General features: G+C 41.1%; 1 protein-coding gene across 4 annotated transcripts; it reads left to right on the forward strand.

Moving 5' to 3' along the window:
* Positions 1 to 23: 23 nt before the first annotated feature.
* Positions 24 to 17,515, forward strand: BROX (BRO1 domain and CAAX motif containing). 4 transcript variants are annotated; one of them, XM_040611669.1, is made up of 13 exons: positions 24 to 150; positions 1,659 to 1,789; positions 2,568 to 2,674; positions 4,204 to 4,300; positions 5,633 to 5,728; positions 6,382 to 6,454; positions 6,813 to 6,918; positions 7,451 to 7,540; positions 8,339 to 8,424; positions 9,761 to 9,842; positions 10,906 to 11,056; positions 12,494 to 12,653; positions 13,153 to 17,515. In XM_040611669.1, the coding sequence occupies exons 2-13, from the start codon at positions 1,689 to 1,691 to the stop codon at positions 13,237 to 13,239; spliced, it is 1,236 nt and encodes a 411-aa protein (XP_040467603.1). In that variant the 5' UTR covers positions 24 to 150; positions 1,659 to 1,688; the 3' UTR covers positions 13,240 to 17,515. The 4 variants fall into 4 exon arrangements, with proteins under 4 accessions (XP_040467603.1, XP_040467606.1, XP_040467604.1 ...); XM_040611672.1 differs by lacking the exon at positions 24 to 150 and adding an exon at positions 514 to 693; XM_040611670.1 differs by lacking the exon at positions 24 to 150 and adding an exon at positions 547 to 660.
* The last annotated feature ends 4,084 nt before the right edge of the window (positions 17,516 to 21,599 follow it).

Below are 21,599 nucleotides of genomic sequence, written 5' to 3' on the forward strand. Positions count from 1 at the left end.
GGGGAGCCCGCGGCGCTTCCGCCTCGGACCCCGTCATGGCGGCGGTCACGTGGCCTCGCAGGGGTCCGCCCTCCCGGCTGGGGCTCGGCGCGGCGCCCGGGCGGGGACCGCTCCGCTCCTCCCTCCGCTGCCGGCATCAGGCTCCCCCGGGTAAGCGACGCTGCCGGCGGGTCACCCGTCCGGGAGGGCCGGTGCCTCACTCTCCCGCCTCCGTTTGCGGCGTTGAGGGCTCCCAACCGGGGGAGGGCTCGCGGGGCCTGGCCGCGCCTCCGGCGGCAGTCCCGGGGTGGGGGGACCCCGGCCGCGGGGCTGGCTCTGGCGGCCTGGGGCAGCCGCCGCGGAGCGGGGATAACCGGCGGGATCGATGCGGTCGGCTCGCCGTACCGCGCGGGACGATGCCATCGGCGGGCGGCTGGCGCTGCCTGCGGCGGCGGGCGCGTGACACAGCGGCGGGGCCGGGCCGGGGGCGGCGGCCGTGGCCGTGGCTGTGGCGAGGCGGCGGCGCGGGCCTGAGGCCGTCGGCACCGGACAGGCCCCCGCCGGGCCAGCCGCCCCGGGAGCAAAAGCGGTTCGGACGCGGGGGGTCCCTTGTTCGGCTGTCAGACTGTCCCCCGGCTTGCGTGCGCCTGAGCCCTGTGGCAGCCCCTCTCCGCGGCGCAGGTGGGTGCAGGTGTCGCGATAGGTGCTGACACGGTAAGAGAGTCGCCCGCCGGGTCCGGAAGGCCTGGACGGTGGCAGGGGGTCGCTGCTTGGCGTTTCTCCGTTCCCCCAGCAAAGTGCAGCGTTCACAGCGAGGGGCTGGGACCGTCAGCGGGGACCGTGAGGCGACGGAGGCCTCGGGGCTCCGAGGCCAGCCCGGAGCGGGGCAGCCTGGGCTGGGCCGGGGGCTCTCGGCGTCACCCAGTTGAGCCTAAGGCCACCGAGGGTGGCAAGTGCACAGGCTCTGTGGGCAACTTGTGCCACAGTTCCACCGTCCTCATGGTGAAGCGATTTCTCTTTTTATCCAGCACGGAACTCCGTTGTTCCATCGTGTGCCCGTTGTGTGCTGTCCACCACTGTTGAAAGCTCGTTGGGATGCCAATGTTATATACGTTTGCTGAAACGCAGGTGAAAGATAAAAAGGTCATCTGTTTTAGGGCCACTCTACCAAATTTCCAGGTCCGCTACACGATTGTAAATAATCTGTGTTTTCAGCAAGGGTTACCGTGTAACTGCAGCTTCAGCTGTATCCATGGTGGCACAATATAATGATCCCAGTGAATCGAAATACACCTGCAAATCACATGGGAAATATTCAGCCTTCTGCAGGAGGTAACGAACGTGGTGGGGTCTGAGTAAGAAAGTATGCAGTAATATAGAGCAAAGTAGGCTATAGCTTTTTGCCCAAATTAAAATAGTTCCCTCAGAAAACATATGTATTTCAAGACAGTGAAATTCTCAGACTAAGCGCATGGATGATGATGGCAAGGGAGATGGAAGCTTAGTGTTTCAAATAGAAAAAAAAGAAATCTTCTGTGCAATTATATATGATTTTGCAGATTTCTTTCTTTCCTAGTTGTTTCCATTTAGAATATGTTTTTATCAGCTTAGGAGCATGACATGTGTAGCATCTCAGTTGTACCTGTTACTGTAGCTATTTGTTTCTTTCCACACTTCAGATTTGGCATAGAGAACACTACAGAAAGAAAATGACCCACTGGTTTCATCGTAACCCTTTGAAGGCTACAGCTCCCGTTTCGTTTAATTTTTATGGGGTAGCTACCACTCCAGCTGCAGCAAAAATTTGCAAGTAAGTGTGCTTGTTATTAATTTCACTCTCTCTCTCACAGTTTGGACAACATCCTTGAAAGTAATGGTTACTCTTCAATTTTTGTTCTGAAGACGACTAGAAACATGTAGGCTGGGAGACAATAAGACACTGATAACACTGAACATTTAGTTACAAAGAATGAATTATCCAGTTTTCAAGTCTCTTGAGTGTATAGCAGGGCCTATTATAATAATGCAGAGGCAAAACCCGAAACATTTCATTGTCTTTCTGATGACGCTGCATTCTTCCACAAAAGATTACTGAAAATAATTTCCATAAGTGCATAAGGCGTGAATGTCGTATTGTGGATAGGAATATAATGAAAAGAGATCTCAGCTTATTTTGCAAATCTATTCTTATCTCTTCAGATGCTCATCCCATTCTAATGTTGAAGAATGTTGCTGCTTATTACTTCCCTTCCCTCTCTCTGCACCCAACCCCTTGTAGATAAAGGCATCGTTATTTTACTTTGTGTTAGAACAACAGAGTGATAATGGGTACTGATTATCCATTGCGGTCAGTCCAAAATGGATTGCACTTAATCTAAAGAGTCAGTCATATGGGGAAGGGAAGATTTGTTGGCATCTTCCTCATAAAGTACCTTTCCTTGCCTTCAAATAGCTAAACTGAACGCTTAGCTTTGCTTTCTTAGCCAAAAGGGTGGTGGTATACACGGGTGGGTACTCTTCTTAACAGTGTGTTTTTGGGTAGAATTTCTTATGTTTGTTTTTTCTGTTTTACTTTCCCCTCTGTACAGTGATTTGAGGTTATATCGAACACGGCTATTGGAGCTGTTTACAGACTCAAGTTGTAATCCAGAAATGATGAAGAATGCAACTGACTTGTACTTCTCACTCTTGCAAGGTAGGAACATTTATTAGCAATACTGCTGATACATCAAGAGGTGCATAATTTGAGTTTTAGTGATACTTTTCAGAATGTATACTGTGCTAATCTTCTGTAAAGAAGCTTTGCACTTCTCGGGAAGGAGCGTATCCTACAGGGTTCTGTGCCTGATACCAGTTGTGGGTACTTGCCAGGCCCTTTCTAAAAATTTCAGTGTCCTTTGTGACCCTGCCAGTACTAAGCATTGGCAGCCCTGTTTTCTTGCTCTTAACTTCATTCTTCTTCCTTCTGAAGGAGAAAATGTTTATTTGTCTCTCAGGTTGTGGTGAATTGCTCCTTAAGTATAAATTGAGTCTATTAGTTACTTGATAGGAGTCGCTCTTCAGTGTAAACTTCTGGTTTGTCCAATGCTAGATAGTAGACTTGTTGCAAGTTTAGACTTCTGCTGCTGCTTGTCTGAGGTGTATACGTTGGTCCTCATTAGCATAGTATCTACATTTTTGGTAGATGACCACCTATGAAGATATATTCCCAAAACCTTCCTCCTGCCAATGTTTTGATACTCTGTCTTTGCAGTCAGGTGCTCAGACAAGTTTCTTAGGACTGAGTTTTCAGGAATCAGTTGATTAATGGAAACCATCTTTCAGTCTCTGGGAAGTGAAGCAGCTCAGGTTGCTTTAGATCTCTCAGTCCCTGGGAGGGTGTAAGCTAATATGACATCCTAGATAAAGGTAAGGTCACAGTCTGTGTTGCTGCAGACAAGGTTTGGGGAGTTTTTTCAGGAAAGCATCATGCTTGGTCGCTAAAGTGTTCTGCATGTGAAAAGAACAAGTATTTTCTGTCTATAGAAACATGTGACAGGACATAGAGCTATAGCCCCAATAGCTGCTGTTGTGAGTCTTGTATGACCTGATCAGACCAAGGCCTGTCGTACTTCTCCCTAAAAAATTCCTTGGGCCTGCATATGCTAGGATTTGAACATCCTGTAGCATGAGCATCATCCCACTGAGTGCTGCTTTCTGGGCTGCTAGACATAAAGAACCAATTTCTTGTAGCCCAGGAGACAAAAGAGATTATAGGTAGGTGAGTCCATGCTTACAAGCACTTTTTGCTCTCCTTGTTGACCAGGCAGCTTTTCCTGGAATTTCCCAACTGCTGCTATGGTGGCAGGCACAATTGCTCACTCACCCCAAGCAGCCTCAGCCATCCTGTACCTGGGTCAGTCCAGCTCCCATCTAGTCACCGTATGGAACATGTAGTCATCTGCACGGTTTTCCTGCATCAGTCAAGACTCACAGGGTTGAGCTGGTAACCTTCTGGGCTGAGAGTTTCTTGTAGTAGCCAGTTTGGGGTTTTTTGCACATCTTGTTCTCAAGATACTGAGAAATAAAACCCTCAGGAAGTAACACAGATTTTTGAGTGGTACAGCAAGAAACATTCCTTTATCTATATCTGTATTCTCATTGATCCCCGTTCCTTCATTACTCATTTCTGTTTGTTATTTTAAGATTGCTTATCAGTGCATTTTTTTTATTATTATTCTGTAGGTTTTATCCTTTCACTGGATGACTCTTCCCAAGAATGCAAGTTGAGATACATTCAGAATTTCAAGTGGACAGACACATTACAGGGACAAGTTCCAAGGTACGTAAGCTTTTATGATTACAGGGTGTGCAGCTGTTTTCTGCTGGTCTGTTATGTATGTGCACATGTGCCAGCACAGGTGTGAAGGAAAACTTGGAAATACAGCAAAATATTCAACACATAGTAGTTTCCAAGAATCTGATCCTTTGCACTTTGGTAATTGCTGTACTGTATTAGGTGTTCTGAAGTGTGTGTTGCCTTTCTGTAAAGGTGGGATAACACATGATAATGGTGGAAGGATCCATTGTGTCTTAGTTGATCTACAAACTATATCTGCAGATGGCTAGAGCAGTACAAAGAAGAAGCTTGAGTGTGTTGGTGAACTGACTATGTTAACATAGATTACTACAGTTTTTTCATTTGGCAATACTGACAGACCAGTATCTTCTGAGTTTTTTGACATACAAAGGTTGCTGAAGGTGTGATTCTGTTCATGTCGTCTGAAGTTTGTAGTACATGTAGTCCTGGTACAAACAAATAAAGGTTCAGTTTTAAGTAGGAATATTGATCTGTAACCTTTTGGATTATTCAGTGGCCTATTGCTGTTGTAGGTAGTTGCATTGTACAGCCGTGCTTATAAACTTGTCAAACTTTATCTGGAAGTCCTCCACTTCCTCAAAGCTTTTATTCCCCTTGGAAGACAATCTGTTGGTTAGGACTCTTCTAATTTTCTCATGATTGTAAACACTTGTACTCGTGCCAACATTATTCTTCCCACTCCTGCACCTTTCTTTTTAAAGTTTACTACTGCCTAAGTTATACTGAGCTTGTGATTGCAAGTTCACTCTTTTCAGAGACCATATTTTTAGCTTCTGAAATTTCCTGCTATTTGCACATGCCATTTGACTGCAGTTACATAAATACTTGCAATAACATTCATTTGAGGGAGATGTAATGGACTCTGACTTATTAACTTAGCAGCTACAACTTTAAAGTAGACATTCCAGAGCAAGGCTTTCCACCAAATGTGCAATTAAAAAAAAAAAAAAAAAAAAGGATGGAAAAATGTCAGCCACACCCAAAGCTAAACAAATCTCAAGTTACTGTTTTAAAATAAAAGCTCCCAAATGGGAAGTGTAGGCATCTGAATGCAGGAAATTATAATTATGAGCTCTTAAAGGGAATAAGTAAAAATTGAAGTTTCTTTTAGGCAGTTCAGCAAGTAGGAGGTTCTGAATTGGAAATTATTGACTTCTTAAATGAAAAGTGTTTTATAGAGAGAAATGTTGGCTTACACTATGTGACCTATCAGCAGAAAGGTTTTGTCAGATCAAAGTGGAAAGCATTAAAATTGTCTGGGGGTTTGTTTGGGGGGTTTTTGTCTGTCTTCAGTGCCCAGCAGGATGCAGTGTTTGAACTGGTTTCCATGGGATTTAATGTAGCTCTGTGGTACACGAAATACGCATCAAGACTTGCTGGAAAAGAAGAGTAAGTGTTTTTCTTTTCTTAGTAATTCCATTGCAGCAATATTCCACCAAAAATATGTAGCAGGTTCTGAGTTTTGACTGCTGTAGCGCATGTCCAGTCGAGACAGTAGGAGTTCAAGGAGGCAGTTGGCTTTCATTTACGTAATGTCCAAATGCATTTTAGTCCCTTCTTGCATCTGTGAACAAAGTGCCATGTCACTGTGGTACAGAGAAAGCGTCAGTTGTGAATAAACCCTTTCATCTATTCTGCTGTAAATGTCCAGGTACAAAATCAAGATTCTCAAAATCAGAGCTCTGCAGACTTTGAGCCCTACAGATTTCTAAAGCTTTGGCTTTTAACACTGAGGTTGCCTTTTACTTCAAAGTCATTAAAAGATGTTACATTTCTTTTTTCAAGTGAGTTCTATTTGATTATTTAATGATTCGACACTGTAAGAAACTTCTTTACCATGAAGGTAGCACAGCAGTGGGACAGGTTACTTAGAGAGTTAGTGGACTGTCCATTCCTGAAGAATTCAAAATTCATCTAGACAAAGCCATAACTGACCTGACCTACTGTTGTTGATAGTCCTCCTCCAAAGCAGGAGGTGGGACTACATGACACCTAGGGGTTCTTTCTAACTAAAATTCCATTGATTTGTTCTGTATTCTTAGTATAACAGAAGATGAAGCAAAAGACGTTCACAGAAGCCTGAAGGTAGCAGCTGGGATTTTTAAACACTTGAAGGTTAGAAGAACTGTCTTTGCTGTCTGTTCTTTAAGTTGTCTCCAAATACTTGACTTTTGGTTTTAGAAAAGCCTTTGCTTTTCTGAGAGGTTACAGAATAAAATACCTCAGACTATTTGAATGATACAGGAAAAAAATGGGTATTACTATGTTGTGCTAGCACTCAGCCCCTACTACTCTTTCCTAATGGCAGTGGAAGAGTAATGTGTCTGTCCGCCCAGTAGCACATGCAACAGTGCAGCCAGCCGTCTTGGGACCTTCACTCAGCGTCCCTTCCATTTAGGAATAAGAGACTTGCTTTGCATGGGCAGCAACGGTATTAAGCCTAAACTGACTTTGACATGTGCTTTGTACTTAGGAAAGTCACATTCCAAAATTGATTACACCTGTGGAAAAGGGAAGAGATTTAGAAGCTCGACTTATAGACTCTTACATCATACAGTGCCAAGCTGAAGCCCAAGAAGGTATCTTCAAGTGCACATTTGTTGGGGATGGGAAATGAGTCTTTGCGGGTTACTTTGATGTCTTGTGAAGTCTGCTTGGCAGCAATGCCATTTTTTTTTCTTCTCTTGAAGTACTGTGGCTTCGTGGGGTGGGTTGCTTTTAAAGAAACTGAAGTTACAATTACAGGAGAAAAATGCCAAAAAATCAGTCTGATATTACAAATGTTGCCGCTTTGTGTGTGATGTTTGCCCCCTCTTCTTTTTTCCTTTCATGCAGTCTCTTCACCGCCATGCTTGCCTAACATAAATTCCCAGTTACTTTAAAATATTTGCAGCTTCTGTTTACTAGCTAGTCTTCAGCTCTCCTTCAGCTTTTCTATTAATTTGGAATTATTCTATCCAAGAAACAATCTGTCTTTATTCTGCAGTTTACTTGAGTGCACAATACTTGTTTTCTGCTCATGCAAGGGTTTTAAAATGCTAAATGACTCTGCTGATTTGATGTGACGTTTTCAATTAAACTTTAATACTGTGGTGTGGAATTTTTTTTCAGTGACAATTGCTCGGGCTATTGAGCTGAAGCACAATCCAGGACTAATAGCTGCTCTTGCTTATGAAACAGCTAACTTCTACCAAAAAGCTGGTAAGTTTTGTATCCTTAGTGACCTGGTTTATGCATTCTTGCCAGCAGATGTACTTCACCCGCTTGTCAATTGCCATATTAACACTGTTTTTCGGTGGATATGCTTTGTAGATTTATCTTCTATTTAGCACACCTAAGGCTTCAGTTATCAGTCTAACATATATTTTTGATAAGGCCTTTTGGTTTTGTGGGAATCTTTTTATGTAGCTAATGGTAAGCAATGTTAGGGGAGAGAGAAGACAGTCTTCATGTCTTGAGAATATGTAATAGCAGCAAACAAATAGCTTGATGTAAACAGAGTGTGTTTCAGCTGCCTTTGGGCAGCAGATTATGATGGGGACCATAAAGTGTGCAGCAGGTTAATTATGTACATCCAGGTGAGTAAACTGATCTGTGAGCTTACTGAGGCAAGTGAGAGAAGTGCAGAACTATGGGAGTCAATATAAGAGATGGAATATTGTAACATACGTAGGCTTTTACGGGTCACTAATTGAAATTAAACAAGGAACAAATTTTGAACTACTGCCTAAAAATACTTATGAGAATTAGCCTTTCAAACTTAGTGGACAGCAGTTTCAGAGATTCTAGAGACAACTGCATGATAGCTCAATAAACAATATATTTTTATATTTTCTTATAGTTTCTGTGTGCCTTTGCAGGAGTAATTTATGTCGCTTGTTTCTGGCTACTTCATAGTTACGATCTATTGCTAAGTTTAGGAATTCTGGGTTTTGAATGTGCATGTGATTTTTCTTTTTGGAAATGTCTTAAAGAATAACTTTACATATGTGTTCATAGATCAGACATTATCCAGTTTGGATCCAACCTATGCAGGTAAATGGAGGAAGTACTTAAACTTGAAGACCTGTTTCTATATGGCCTATGTAAGTACTTCAGTTGACAGCAGTCACAGTTTTTAATGTTGCCCAAGGACTGTGTAGGGAGTGAGGGTCTAAGTATTGCCTTGACTTGCTTTCCATGCTGTGAAGAGAGACTGTGGAGTGTCAGTGGCATTCAAAGTGGTTGTTTGAACCAAGTGAAATTACTGCAGCATGGAATTTTATCGTGATTGCATATCATGAAGTGGAAAAATTCAGGTTGAGCATAATAATTGTCATCTGTTATCTGCATCTCGGTCTGATTCTAGGCATAATTCAAAGCTGGTCATCTTTTTGAATGCCCTGAATGAAACTGCATTAAGTAATTTTAGGTACCATTCCAAGCGGTGTCCATTTTTGCATGACTGATCTCTTAGCAACTGCAGTGGCGCTCTTGGGATCATCAGCTGCTTAATTTGCTGTGTATTTTTTGTAACCTGCCACAGCCTGTAATCTGACTTGTTCATACTGTAAAAAAATCCCAAACTAAGCAGTTAACAGAATTGTCTTTCTCTTAGGTTAAATCTGTAGCTAAAAGCTGCTTGCTTTATTACCAAGTTTGAGAGATAAGGGAGCGTCAGACCTGTGTTGGTACTTTTTTTTTGGGGGGGTGTGGGTGTGTAATATGGGCAATGGTAGATTTAGGTAACGTTGCTATACTGTGAGAACAGACATTATAGGAAGGTATGCAAGGTAGACATTAGTTCGTGGGATTGTTCCTTTACCTATGGTATTTAGTATTTTAACTCAACAACAACTGATAATAGAAAAGAGGCAGTTCAGTTCTCACTGGAATGCAGTACTATCTTCAAGCATAAGCGTGAAGGAATGGGACTTTTGGGGTGGGAAAAGTTGTTCAGACTATGGCAAAGTATCTCAAGCAGCAGAACACCTCATCTCTTCTGGATTCAGTGATTTTTGTTGCAGATTTGTTTTTTGGATATTCAGGTATCCAAATTTATATTTAGATTTTAGAGTCTTTGCTTTGTAAACTTGACCAGGTTCATCATCTTTCTGTGATGGGGCTTAACACTGCGCATTGATACAGTGAGAGAGAGAGGTTTGAGCTGGACTACACGCTAGTGCTGTTGGTAAAACAGCCTTCATAAAGCTCAAAAATACTCTTTGCTAGGCTCGAGACAGCTTGCTTTATACGTAACTCATGGTGGTTTATGTTGAACTGCATCGTCCAGTGAATGCTACTTTGATTTGCATTGCCAAATTGTCAGCTACCTACAGGGAATGGCAGCTTCGCAGATGCAATTCTGTTGTAAAGAAGAGCAGAAGTGAATTGGTGCAGGAGTTGCCCAGTGATGTTGGTAATGATTTCTTCTCCCATTAGGCATACTGTTACCATGGTCAGACTTTACTGGCAAGTGATAAATGTGGGGAAGCAATCAGATCTCTGCAGGAATCAGAAAAATGTAAGTGCGATTGAGGCTGGATTACAGGGTGTGATGATGGCATGCCTGTTTTATTTTGCTGTATTGTGTTTATTTGGTCTCATATAAACTTAAGATTTTACCTGTCACTTGCTGAAAATCCAACACGCTTTTGAATAGAGACAGTATATTCTTCTTTTGTCTCACCAAACACTGTCTTTCATAACAGTGCTGCATAAAATTTCATCTTCACTTCCCAGCCTGTTAAAGACTGGCTTTGAACTGCCTGCAATTACAGTATAAAAACCAATTGTCTGGACATCAGGTCTTCTGTTCTGTTTGTTAAGTTACTGCAGCCTTTTCTGTTTTGGAAGTTCCTCTGTCTTACGTTAAGTATTAAATCTAGACTGTGTTTGTTTTTAAACAAGTTTCAGTAATTTATTTCCTTTTTATTAATTTGAAAGGTAGATTAAGCAAAGTTGAGTAGTTCAGGGTCTTCTGCCCATCCTTCTCTCTTCAAAGCTATCACTACCTTAACAGCCTGCACTGCTTAACTTTACCACAGTGTATAAAAAAATGCTCAGATCATCAAATCGGGAACTTTTAATATTAATTTTAAGAATAAAAATAATTTGTTACGAACAAACTAAGTTGAATTACTTGCAGTAAAACAAATACTGTGTCTTTTACTGTGCCTGCTGTTCAGAGAAGAGTGCTTCTTTTCCTACTCTGTATTAAGTGTGGTTTATTTTGGGGCATCAGCTGTGCCTGGACACCTTTACACCCTTTCTTTGTCCCTACTATGTGGCACAGTTCTTGGGCTCGTTGTTGCATTTTACCCCACATGTAAAAATGCTTTCCTGCATCTTCCTACCCAAAAAGCTTCGCTTTTTTTTTTTTTTTCCCCCCCCCCCTGTTCCTAGTCACTTTTGGAAGCAGTAAATCTTGGCTGGAAGTGCAGCCTTTGAGCTAGTTTATTTTTGTTTCTAAGAAGCAAGAAGCCTGAATGGATTCTGGTACCTCCTAAAACTGAAGCACTGTAGATCAGAACTGTGATTTAATGGAGTCATGTAAATGATTTTTATTACATTTTTTTCTTACAAAGTTTTTGCCAAGGCTGAAGCACTGTGCAAAGAATACGGAGAAACCAAAGGCCCCGGCACTACTGCCAAACCTTCTGGACATCTCTTCTTTAGGAAATTAGGAAGTTTGATTAAGAACACACTAGAAAAATGCCAGAGAGAGAATGGATTCATGTAAGTAATTCATGGTTGGTACAGTATTCTATATGAACTGTTATTACCTCATTTGCCTTTATTTCAAGACGGGATAGTAAATTTTACTCTCCAGTTCTTATATTCTTTTAGGGCATGGCATGTAACTTAGAGATAAATTTGTAATTCTGGAATTTTCTTTTAGCATATTTGCTATGGGTCTGTGCCATCACCCCCTCTGTGTTCTGTGCCAGTTCAGCAGGGTAGGCCAGACTGACCTGCTGGAGAGGTTCTAGCAGTTTTCTTCCTTCATTCCACAGCCATTTTGTTTCCTTTCCTTCTGCACAAGAGAAAGTCCTGCAGAGGTTGCTCTGTTGCTCTAATGCCCTCTTCCCAGCTGCTGGGATCTAGCAGGCGAAAGACAAGAGAGGGGAAATGGAGAAGACTGGTAGCTAGTTCTACTTTGATAGCAGGGAAGTCAAAACACAGTCATGCCTTCAGTGAAGAATATGCTTGGGGTCCTAGGAGCTTTACTGGTCTAAGCATAATTAATATTGTGAATAGGGCTTTCTGTTAGCTAATGCCCCTTCCAAAATAGAGTTTGGAAGCAGTTTAAAATAGCAAGATTAGTTTGGCTTTAGGATTCTTTTGCTCATTTCTTTCTCCCCTCCTCTTATGATTTAGCATTTCACAATAGGTTTGTTATTTCCCTTTTGATGGTATTTAAAGACCTGCATAGTAGGGAAATTGACGAAAAAAAAAGGCTTGTCAAGTACATCAAGCTGAATTGCAAATAGGAAAAAAAATTATTTACTCTGCTTTGGTTCCAATAACGGTTGTCATAGCTTACAACAGCAGACAAGGGATTTCAACAAATCCATGCCCCTCTAGAAACAAACTTTGAAAGAGAAACCAGATAACCAGTGACTGTTTCGGGAGATGTGCCTGCCCCAAAGCTCTGCTGCAGCACAGGAAGTAAGGTAGTGTGTGTCAGTATTTGTCAGTTTCCAGCTTTTGTTGGTTTGCCAAGGGTAGATTTATACCCTCCCCAGGCTTTGTGGTGTAGCAAGTGTTTGTGGGTGTTGCGGTGTCGTTGCTATTCTGCACTGTGGCACATTAAGACTGATTTAGGAAAAGAACTGTCCTCTTCATCTTCCTTGGGAAGTATTTTAAATCCTTGCTTGGATTTTGAAGGTCTTTTTGGACAAAAGGTGCTCTTCTCATCTAAGCACTGGGAATAATGGTTGTCAAGTAGGAAAACCCCCACCTAGCTAGGGAGTGAGTGATACCAGGAAGGAATTGCTTTTGTTCTTGTGACTCTTGGTGACAGAATGCATGTTGGACAGTGCCTTAATGAAATGGAAGCGAGCAGCCATGTTTGCCACTGTAAAAACCCAGACTGTTTTTCTTTAGAATTGCAAACAAGACTTGCAGAGATAGTATGTTGTGTTTTAAATATATTTCTGTATTCTATTACAGCTATTTTCAGAAGGTGCCAACAGAGGCTCCCCAGCTAGAACTGAAAGCAAACTATGGCTTAGTAGAGCCTGTTCCTTTTGAATTTCCTTCCTTGAACGCACACTGGACTCCTGAAACACTTGCAGCATTTGATCTCACCAAGAGGCCAAAGGATGACACTGTAAGATCATCTTATATATTGTTCTTTCCGGTGAACTTTATTCTGTGTATAATACAGTTACTATTTTGCTCTTCTGTAATGTTCCCCAGCTCGATGCAGGATGTAGACACAAGGCTACCACCCAAACTCACACTTCTGCTGTGCTAGGAGGAAAGTCATTTAACCTCTCTGCCACACTGCCAGCATCTGGAAATTAACAGTCTTTTTTTTTTTTTCCAAGTCCTGAATAGGAGGAAATTCTTTAATGTGTATAAGGTGCTGAAATGTTACAGGAGTGAATGGTATAGAAAGATTATTTTTTAGAAAAGTATTCATTTAGGATGCTGAAATAGAGAATACTTGGCTTTTCCCCCTCACTTGAGGCATGCTCAAGGCCTTCAGCCTTGAAGAGAGGGGACTATTAGATTAGAATATGTAAAGTTAGCTGTGCATAAATACTGTGCAGACACAGTGGTTTTTACTTGTGGTATTTAGGGGTTTTTTTTCTTCTTTTTTTCAGGCTAAACCAAAACCAGATGAAGAAGTAAAACCTCTGAAGGAACCAGATATAAAGCCTCAAAAAGACAGTGGATGCCAGATTTCTTAAGTGCCATAGGTGCTTTGAATTCACTTTGAAACTGTATTAATTGGACTCTGGGGCTCTAGTTCTGATCTCCCTTTTTCTGATTCTTCTTTTTTAATTTAGAAGACTCATTTAATTTACTTTTGTTAGTATGCATCTATCTTGCTTGAAAATGTGGTGGATTTCTAGGAGTTTATTTATATGTCTTTGTTTTAGTAGGATATCATAGAATGAGTGGACTTAAATGTTTCTGTTGTGCCTCTAGAGATTTTTTTTTTGTGGGCTTACTTTCTGCCCACAAATAGCAAAGAAAGTATCATGATTGTAACACTTGAGGGTTTTTCCATTAAATTATATGCTATATAATGCCAAATTCTGCAAACAGAAGTTTGCATAAATGGTTATATTTATTCAAGTTATGTCATTCAGGCTTAACACCCTGTTGTGTTCTGATTCACTTAACTGTAGTGAGCAAAGAAAATCTGGTTTGTTTGTAACACCCCTATGCTGTTTCACAGGACTTTCACAGAACCTGGAAAACCTTATGTTCTGCATAACCAGAGCACAATTTGTATTCTTCTGAAATGATTAGCCTCCGTCCTTTCCTATATAGGTTAGGGTTCTTGTATCAGAATTTGTATTAAGGTACTTTAGCTTGCCTGTCCTTTAATTAAAATCCTTTAGGATCAAAGTGTATGTGAAAGTGATGCAGCAAGTAATACGAAAATGCTTAAAAATGATGCATCACAGTGTCATTCATTAAAAGTTTTTGAATCTTGAAAGATTTGGTAAGTTTGAAAGCTGCAGACAGTCAGTCTTCTGGCAGTAGAATTCATGAAGCTGTCATGCATAAGGTAATGGAATCGTAATTAAGATGCCATGTTTGCATCTGGTCTATAAGAAGCTGTTAGGAGAAGAGGGAGGAAAGATGAGCTGATGACACAACTGGGAAACCAAGCTCTAGATTTCCTTTATGCCGTATATAACCAATGCTGTTTCTCAGCTTCTGCAGTATTGCACTGAAACCAGCTCCTTATGAAGAGAACTTGCCAAAGGCAAGCCCAGTCAAGACTGAGTAAGAGTATTTTGTAGAACTTGCTTCTTCCATTTCTGCCTGCTGTGGAAAATGTGATAACGTTCTTTAGTGCTGAGCACTGCAATAACACCCGAGTCAAAAGCAACATAGCTTTCTGATTTGCTGCAAATGCAAAAGAATATGCTGCATGTGTTGAAGTGAGGGCTTTGCAGTCTCTGGCTACCAGTTGCTGTACTTCACCCAAGAAAAAAACTGAACAGCCTGAAAATGTTCCCATTTCAACAAAACATGATGGGGTATGCGCTTACCATGTCGTACACTGTAAACGCATTCCTCTCTTTGTACTGTTTGGATTGGTTCATCTTCCACTGTGGTGTAATTCAGTGCTTCTGTTTGAAATCTTTCATGGGACTTTAGGGTAACTTAGCTTGGAGGGCAGGTGTGTAGTTCCTTGATGGCCTGTGGAAGAAAAGCTGTTGAGGAGTTTAACAGGAGACTCAAGACTCTTCCTGAGATACTGGACCAAACTACAAAGTTTGTTGCTGCAAAAGGCAAAGAGGCTCTCAATGCTGGCTGTCATGGGTGAGTCAACTGCAGAACTCATTGCTTCCAGTGATGGATTTTTCTTTCAGTCAGTTCTGCACACAATAGTAAGTGTAAAATCAGCTGGATTGCTTTGGAAGAAGTTTCTGTTCTGCAAGGGCTTAGGTGGGTAGAGGATAATGAGTATCAAGAAGTTTTATCTAAAATTGGTCCATTTTTTCTGATGGTGCACAGGGGCCTGGGGTATGTTTTATGAAGAGTTACTCGGATCTGTTCATAACTTGAACAGCTGACTTCTTAGACTACTTGCATGGTTAAAAGACCAGCTTAGGTTTTGTTAGTGGAGCGTGGTGCTACTTTGCGTATACAGCTTTTAATTCTGAAAACATAATACAGCTGTAGTCATCTATGTTTGCTTAGCCCCCTTTAAGGATCAAGATGTAGTTAACTCGGTTCCATAATCAGGATTTTTTTAGTTACTCATTGTTTTTCAGATGCCTGCATGTGTTGATACATACATGTCTCAACCTAATTAATTATCTTTCTATGCAGACTAGATTTCATTTGCCCTCCTCCCTTCATTTCCCCTTCCATCTGCTCCACACTGTGGCACAGACTTACCCTTGTTTGCTAACGCATCTGTAGGTCCTGGGATTCATTTCCAATGAGGCTTTTGCCCATGGGTGTATCTCAGTATATGAATATCTTAAAATTAACAGATCATGACTAAATCATTCCCAAACAACTTCTTAGGAAAGATTATTTTATGGACTTGGAATTCTTTGGACACTTTTTGAACCAAGTAGTTTGTTTGAATCAAGTTCACTGTAAATAGTTTTGGGGCATAACCAAGTGGATTGTGTCAGATTATGGCATTACTTAAGCTTAGCTATGTAACTTCTTATGCCATAGCTGTTTCAGTAAATATGATGTAGTAGTTTAAAAATAGACTAATGGAACAAACTAATTCACTTAATGTGTTGCTTTTCAAGACAAACTTTGTTCACTTGTAGTTAAAATCCAATGGCAAATATTGGATAGTTTTGCCCAAAATAAGAAACTGGAGATTGTTTAGTTTGCAAAGTGTAGAGAGCTGTGAGTCAACGAGGAGTTTTCTCTTTTGGTTTTGTTGGGTAGTAGCAAGAATTATTGTAAATAATATGTAGATTAACTGTCCAGTATGCTTATGAATATGGGTGAATTGACTGGGAATTTCAGTTAATCTGGAAACCTAGCAGCCATTCTCCTTCTATTATGATGCCCTTCAGTAATTTTTAAGAATGAGGTATTTTGAATGGTGACTTTTTAATACACTTGACGCTGCAAGAGCCTGTTTTTGTGGCCTCTCTCTGGTTTTAGAGGTGCTCATGGCTAAACCTGCAAATCTGGTTGGTGTAAATAGTCTTTAAAAATTTGTGCCCAGATTGAACTAGGACAAAACTGCAGCTAAATAAAAGGTGGAGTGCTGGGCCCTCCATTTTGTCCTTTTAAAAATGTAGTGATTGTCTTTCAGCTACTGTAAAACGAACCATTAAGCTCTTTGTAAGATTTCTATTTAAATACCTCCCTCCATGTATTTAAATACACTTTCTCCATGTTTTGTATTCCTGGGTTTACAGTAGTTAATCTCCATCCAGCATATGACACTCCTGCAACTGAGGGACTAAATTTGGCCCTTGGATGCTGATGTTTGCATCCCACTGGATTCGGTAGAAGAGTTCTGCCTGTCAACCTAAGGATGACATTTGGTCATTTAAATGTTCAGCATGGATATGTGGTGCATCCGTAATGATGGTGATGGTTCATACTAGAAGCAAGAAAACAGACTCCTGTATCTGTGTAGAATATAGCCAACTTCGCACCTTAGAAATTTCTGATCTTGCAATTTTGGTACAATACAGTATCGTAAATATTCCTTCCTGTCATTTTGATTTTGTTGCACTGATTTCAGTACTGTGCTATTGGTAAGATTTTTATGGGAAATGTTACTAAACTGTATTTTTAGTTATCTGTTTGTTAAACTTATGAAGCGTATCTACCTTTAATATTGGGGGAACGTGAGAGGAGGCAGTAGCTCATCTGCCTTCCATGTCAGTTCAGAGAAATGAAAAGTTTCTGTCTGTTGGCTGTGGGGTGAAAAATTTCACTCCATCCCCATGTCTAGTATCTAAACTGAAGTTTCAGTGTTAACATAAATCCTGATCACGCCTATTAATTATCCCTAAAAAACCAAATCTGTCTCTTTTTTTTTTTTTTTCTTTCTTTTTTTTCCCCCCTTAACTGCCCCAGTTGATTGAGGAATAAAACACAGCAAGTATGACTGGCATGGAAAAGCCTCTGCAGTGGGTACCTGTCTCCAGATTTTGAGTGCAGTATAAAGGTCGTTCCACAATGACTGTTTCACTCAGATCTTTCCTTGCTGGTGATGCTCTGAAATTCAACAAATACCACATGGTAACTAAGGGGACCCTTGATTAGCTTTTTATGTAGGAAGGCCTACCTCCTTTGGTGTTGGTGTTGGTGCCTTCATGGATTACAACCTTCTTGAAGCCATTCTTTACTCTGAATAATCAAACTTCAATGGAATCAGCTCTGATAGGATTAACCGAGCAGCCTTATTTTGTGAAGACAGTCACCACACGATCTTAAGCTTCATAGTTTGAAAATTTGTATATAACCACAAGTTTCAGAATACCATTTAAAATAAACAATCTTAATGTATCAGGTTTTGTTTCATCATTTAAAATTTTAAGTATAGTAGCAAGAAAAAGGGTTTATTTTGATTGTTACTTTCTCCACTTTAATGCAAATTTAATAATTACAGAGAATACTTTATCCTTGCAGTATGCCTGAAGGAGGATTTAAATGAGCAAGATACCTACACAAATTGTGTGCATGTGGAAGTAGTCAATTCAATGAAGCTTCCAGTCATGGGGCAGGAAGGAAGGGATGAAATTTCTAAACTTCTGTCTTAAAAAAAAAAAAAAAAAAAAGTAATAAGGTATAATTTCATATGCCTATACAACATCCTAGTACTTGCAAAGGTCTGTGACTCTGTAGCATATAATATGTAATATTATGTGAAGGGATTATTTGGGAAGTGTAGATTGCTGGCCACTTCGCTACATTGCCAGCAGGTGGCAAGTAGACTTGGAGGAGATGTTTTTTTCATTTTCCAAGGTGTGATTGGCCCTTTTAATTTTAATGGAAATACACACTAATGCCTTTTAGCCTCTCAGGCTTTAGCAGAGTTTCTAGAAGAAAAAAAACAGTCTCTCTTGGGTTCTGATATCTATTTCCTTCTGAAATATTTTTCCCATAACAAGATATATTGAAAAATCCTACAGAAAAGATGTTTTCATTCATGCATGTTGTGACTTAAGTAAAAGTATCTAAAACTGATTCAATACTATTGTTTTCTCCTTCCTAGTGTTTTAAAGGATTTCAATTTCTATGAACCTTAGAGTAAGAGTTGTTTGGCTGTCTAAAACATCTAGTTAATTTTGATAATATCAAATAATGTTATAGAAATGTGAGGACTGGACCATTTTGAGTGCAGTATTGGGAATCTGACAAAGTCCTGGATATCAACTTTAAGACAAACTTTCCTCACAATTTAGAAACCAAAATTTTTCTGCTTTACAGGGTGGGGTTTTTTGTCTGACATCAGATTCAGCCATTCAACCAGGGAACCACCCAAACAGGTGGTAACATTTGGAGAGTGTTTGTAAATTTAGCATATAGCTGCTGGACTGGATTTTTCTTTTTCTTTACTCCATAAAGAAAGTAATCTCTTCAGCAGCAGTCTTTGCTGAAACAGATTTACTGAGAAATGGATTTCCAAGTCACAGAAAGTTGCTGGTTTGTGTAGAGAACTCCTGAAGACCCGCAATTTCCCAGCTTAGATTTTCCTGTAGTTTTGTGGTTCCTGGTCAACAACATGGAGAGTCGGCACAGGCTGCAGGCCCTCTGGATGGCTGCACAACACAAACGGCACGCACCCAGCAGCGGTAGTGCGGTTGTAAAATGGGAAGAGGTGTTAACAAGTTACATCTTTTACATCAGGTTACATTGAAAAGGACATCTTGCTAATTACTTATGTGGTAACATCCAGGAGCCCATGTGACCAGGTGAGCAGCTACCCTTCCATAAAGGTCACTGCCAGGGCCACGGAGCAGGAGCACTGGCAAACTCTGCCGATCTCTTGCCCTGTGTCCCAGCAGCTGCTCTGTCCCAGGGCCTGACAGCCTATTCAAGGCATTTGCCCTTTAGGAAGAAAGCGGTGTAATGCTGTGTACACCTGTGTAGCGTTTCTCTGAGGTTACTTACTGGGTTTACATGGCACGGATTTGGTAGCTGGGGAGATTGCAGGGGTGGCTTCTGTGAGAAGCCACCAGAAGCTGCCCCCATGCTGGACAGAGCCCATTCCAGCCAGCCCCAAAATGGACCCGCTGCTGGCCACAGCTGAGCCCATCAGCTGGCCTCCTCATGGCCACAGAGTAGGGGGGAAAATGCCGGGAGGTGGGCAATGAGGCATTTTGCAACTGGAAAAGTAAATGAAGGCCTTTTCTGCTTCTCACACTGCCCCAGGAGTGGGTTGGGGGTGCACAAGACGCTGGGAGGGGACACAGCCAGGACAGCTGACCCCACTGACCAAAGGGATATCCCACAGCATGTGACACCGCACCATGCTGGGTGATAAAACTGGGAAGGAGAGAGGTTGGCGGGGGCTGCCCCCACTCAGGGACTGGTTGGGCATCGGTCAGGTTTTTTTTTCTAAGTTTTTTTTTTGTTGTTGTTGGTTTTGGTTTTTTCTTTTTCTCTTTTTTGTTACTTTATTTTTAATTAAACTCGCTTTATCTGAATCCACAAGTTTTTACACTTTACCCTTCCAATTCCCTCCCTCATCCTACAGGGCTGGGAAGTGAGTGAGCGCTGTGTGGTGCTTAGCTGCCAACCAGAGTTATACCGTGTCAGTTCTCAAAATCCTAGATGTAATGCCCCATGCACACAACATCCAAACGATGGGACACAATCAGCATCCACTGAGCATTTGCAAATTAGGAGTGCAGCAGCATACAGGAGGGTTAGCCATGGATGTTTAGAAGAAATCACAAGTATGGCAAGAAATCTCCACACAGCAAAACATGTCTATTAAAAATGGAGAAAGTCGGAAGTATAAAAGGTGTGGTATTTGCACAGACAGCCCAGTGAGTCTTCCAATAGCCACATTAAATAAGACACAACAGAGGCTAACGTGAACCCTTCCTCTGGAGTCCTCAGGCATAGGAGTCACAAATTCTTGGGAGAAAATGTGCAAGTTTGCCGTCTTGGTCTTGTTTGGTTTGACAAACCTGCAAACAGGACACAGGTGATGTATCTTCAAGACTTGTAGCTTTCCAAATTCAGATCTCTCTGTAGCTGTTGCATACACTGTATCTGCTGGTCATGGTGGAATTATTTAAAGCAAATAATCTATTAGCTGAATCTGGCCTGTGTAAGGAGATCAATTAAAACAGGCTACAGGCTTTCTTCTTTGCAGACTGGCAGATCATATTGCAAGCTGAATGGTACAGGACTGTGTTTAGTGCAATTTCATGGATAAGCTTGTCTTTATGTTCAAAATTAAAGCTTTCTTCTTGTTTCTGCTCTGTAGTCCACATTCTCCTTCAGGGCTGTGTCTCCAGTTTTGCGCAGTTTGAATTGCAACCACTTAATTTCTTAGTCAGTTAAGGTTTCTCCTTTTCTTAAATATGATTGATTAGCTTGCTTTAAGGATGAATTAACTGGAATGCAATCTCTATTCAAGGAAAAAAGCTGGTACTTTGCTATTTTTTCTCCTTTTAATGCTTACTGGCATTGTCTAAAGGGATTATCACCAGGATTTAAAATACTTGATGATTTTTAAAATTGGGTGTTTTCTTTTGGTCAGATGATATAAAAGCTATCAACAATGACATAATTCGGACTATGCTGCATGGTATCAGCCTATCGGTCTTTTAAAAAAAATGCATTTTACAATACCTAGAAAGGAGCTGTCTTTGTTTTGGGATACCTAGAGGCAGCTTCAGTGTGGGCAAAAGAGTAATTTGAAAACAATAGAAAAACCTGATTTTCACGCAGGTAGGGAACAACCAGGGTGCAGTACATTAGATATGTTATGAATTTTGTGCAACTTTCATACTGAGACCAGTGTGGCAGAAAGCACTTGCAGAAGAATTGCAATAGGATGATTCTGATCAAGGATGGACCATTTTGTCTGGCTTCTTGCCCCAAGAGAGATCAAGTAGTTCTTGACAGGTTTGTCAATTTATTCTTAAAGACTTTTAGTAATGGTTACTGCATCAGCTCCACAGGTAATAGGTTGCAGTGGTTTTGAACCCTTCCACTAACACAGTTTTCATTTCTTGTAGATCATGCTGTGTGCATTTCAAGTTCCCCTCTTGTCCTGTCAACAAGCTATCCTTTTGTCTTTCAAAATCCTTTCCTGTATTTGACTGTTACCATGCCTCCCCTTAGTTTTTCCATCTGTAGACTAAACACCACCATCCTATTGCATCTTTCTGCCTTAGTCTTAGTTTCTGAGATATTTACTTACTCTTATTTCTGTACTCTGGACTTTCTCTAATTTGTCCGCATGCTTTTCAAATGTTGTCATGTCCAAAACAGAACAGAAGCCTCCAGCTGGGGCTCACCAAGACACAGTAGTGCCTATCTGCTACCTAAGCAGCTGTTTCCTATCTTGGCTAAGTGCAGAACCCTGGAATTATTTCCTTACATCCTGAGTGTTTTTCAGAATACTTAT

This window comes from Falco naumanni, chromosome 12 (assembly GCF_017639655.2).
Source record: "Falco naumanni isolate bFalNau1 chromosome 12, bFalNau1.pat, whole genome shotgun sequence".
NCBI lineage: Eukaryota > Metazoa > Chordata > Aves > Falconiformes > Falconidae > Falco > Falco naumanni.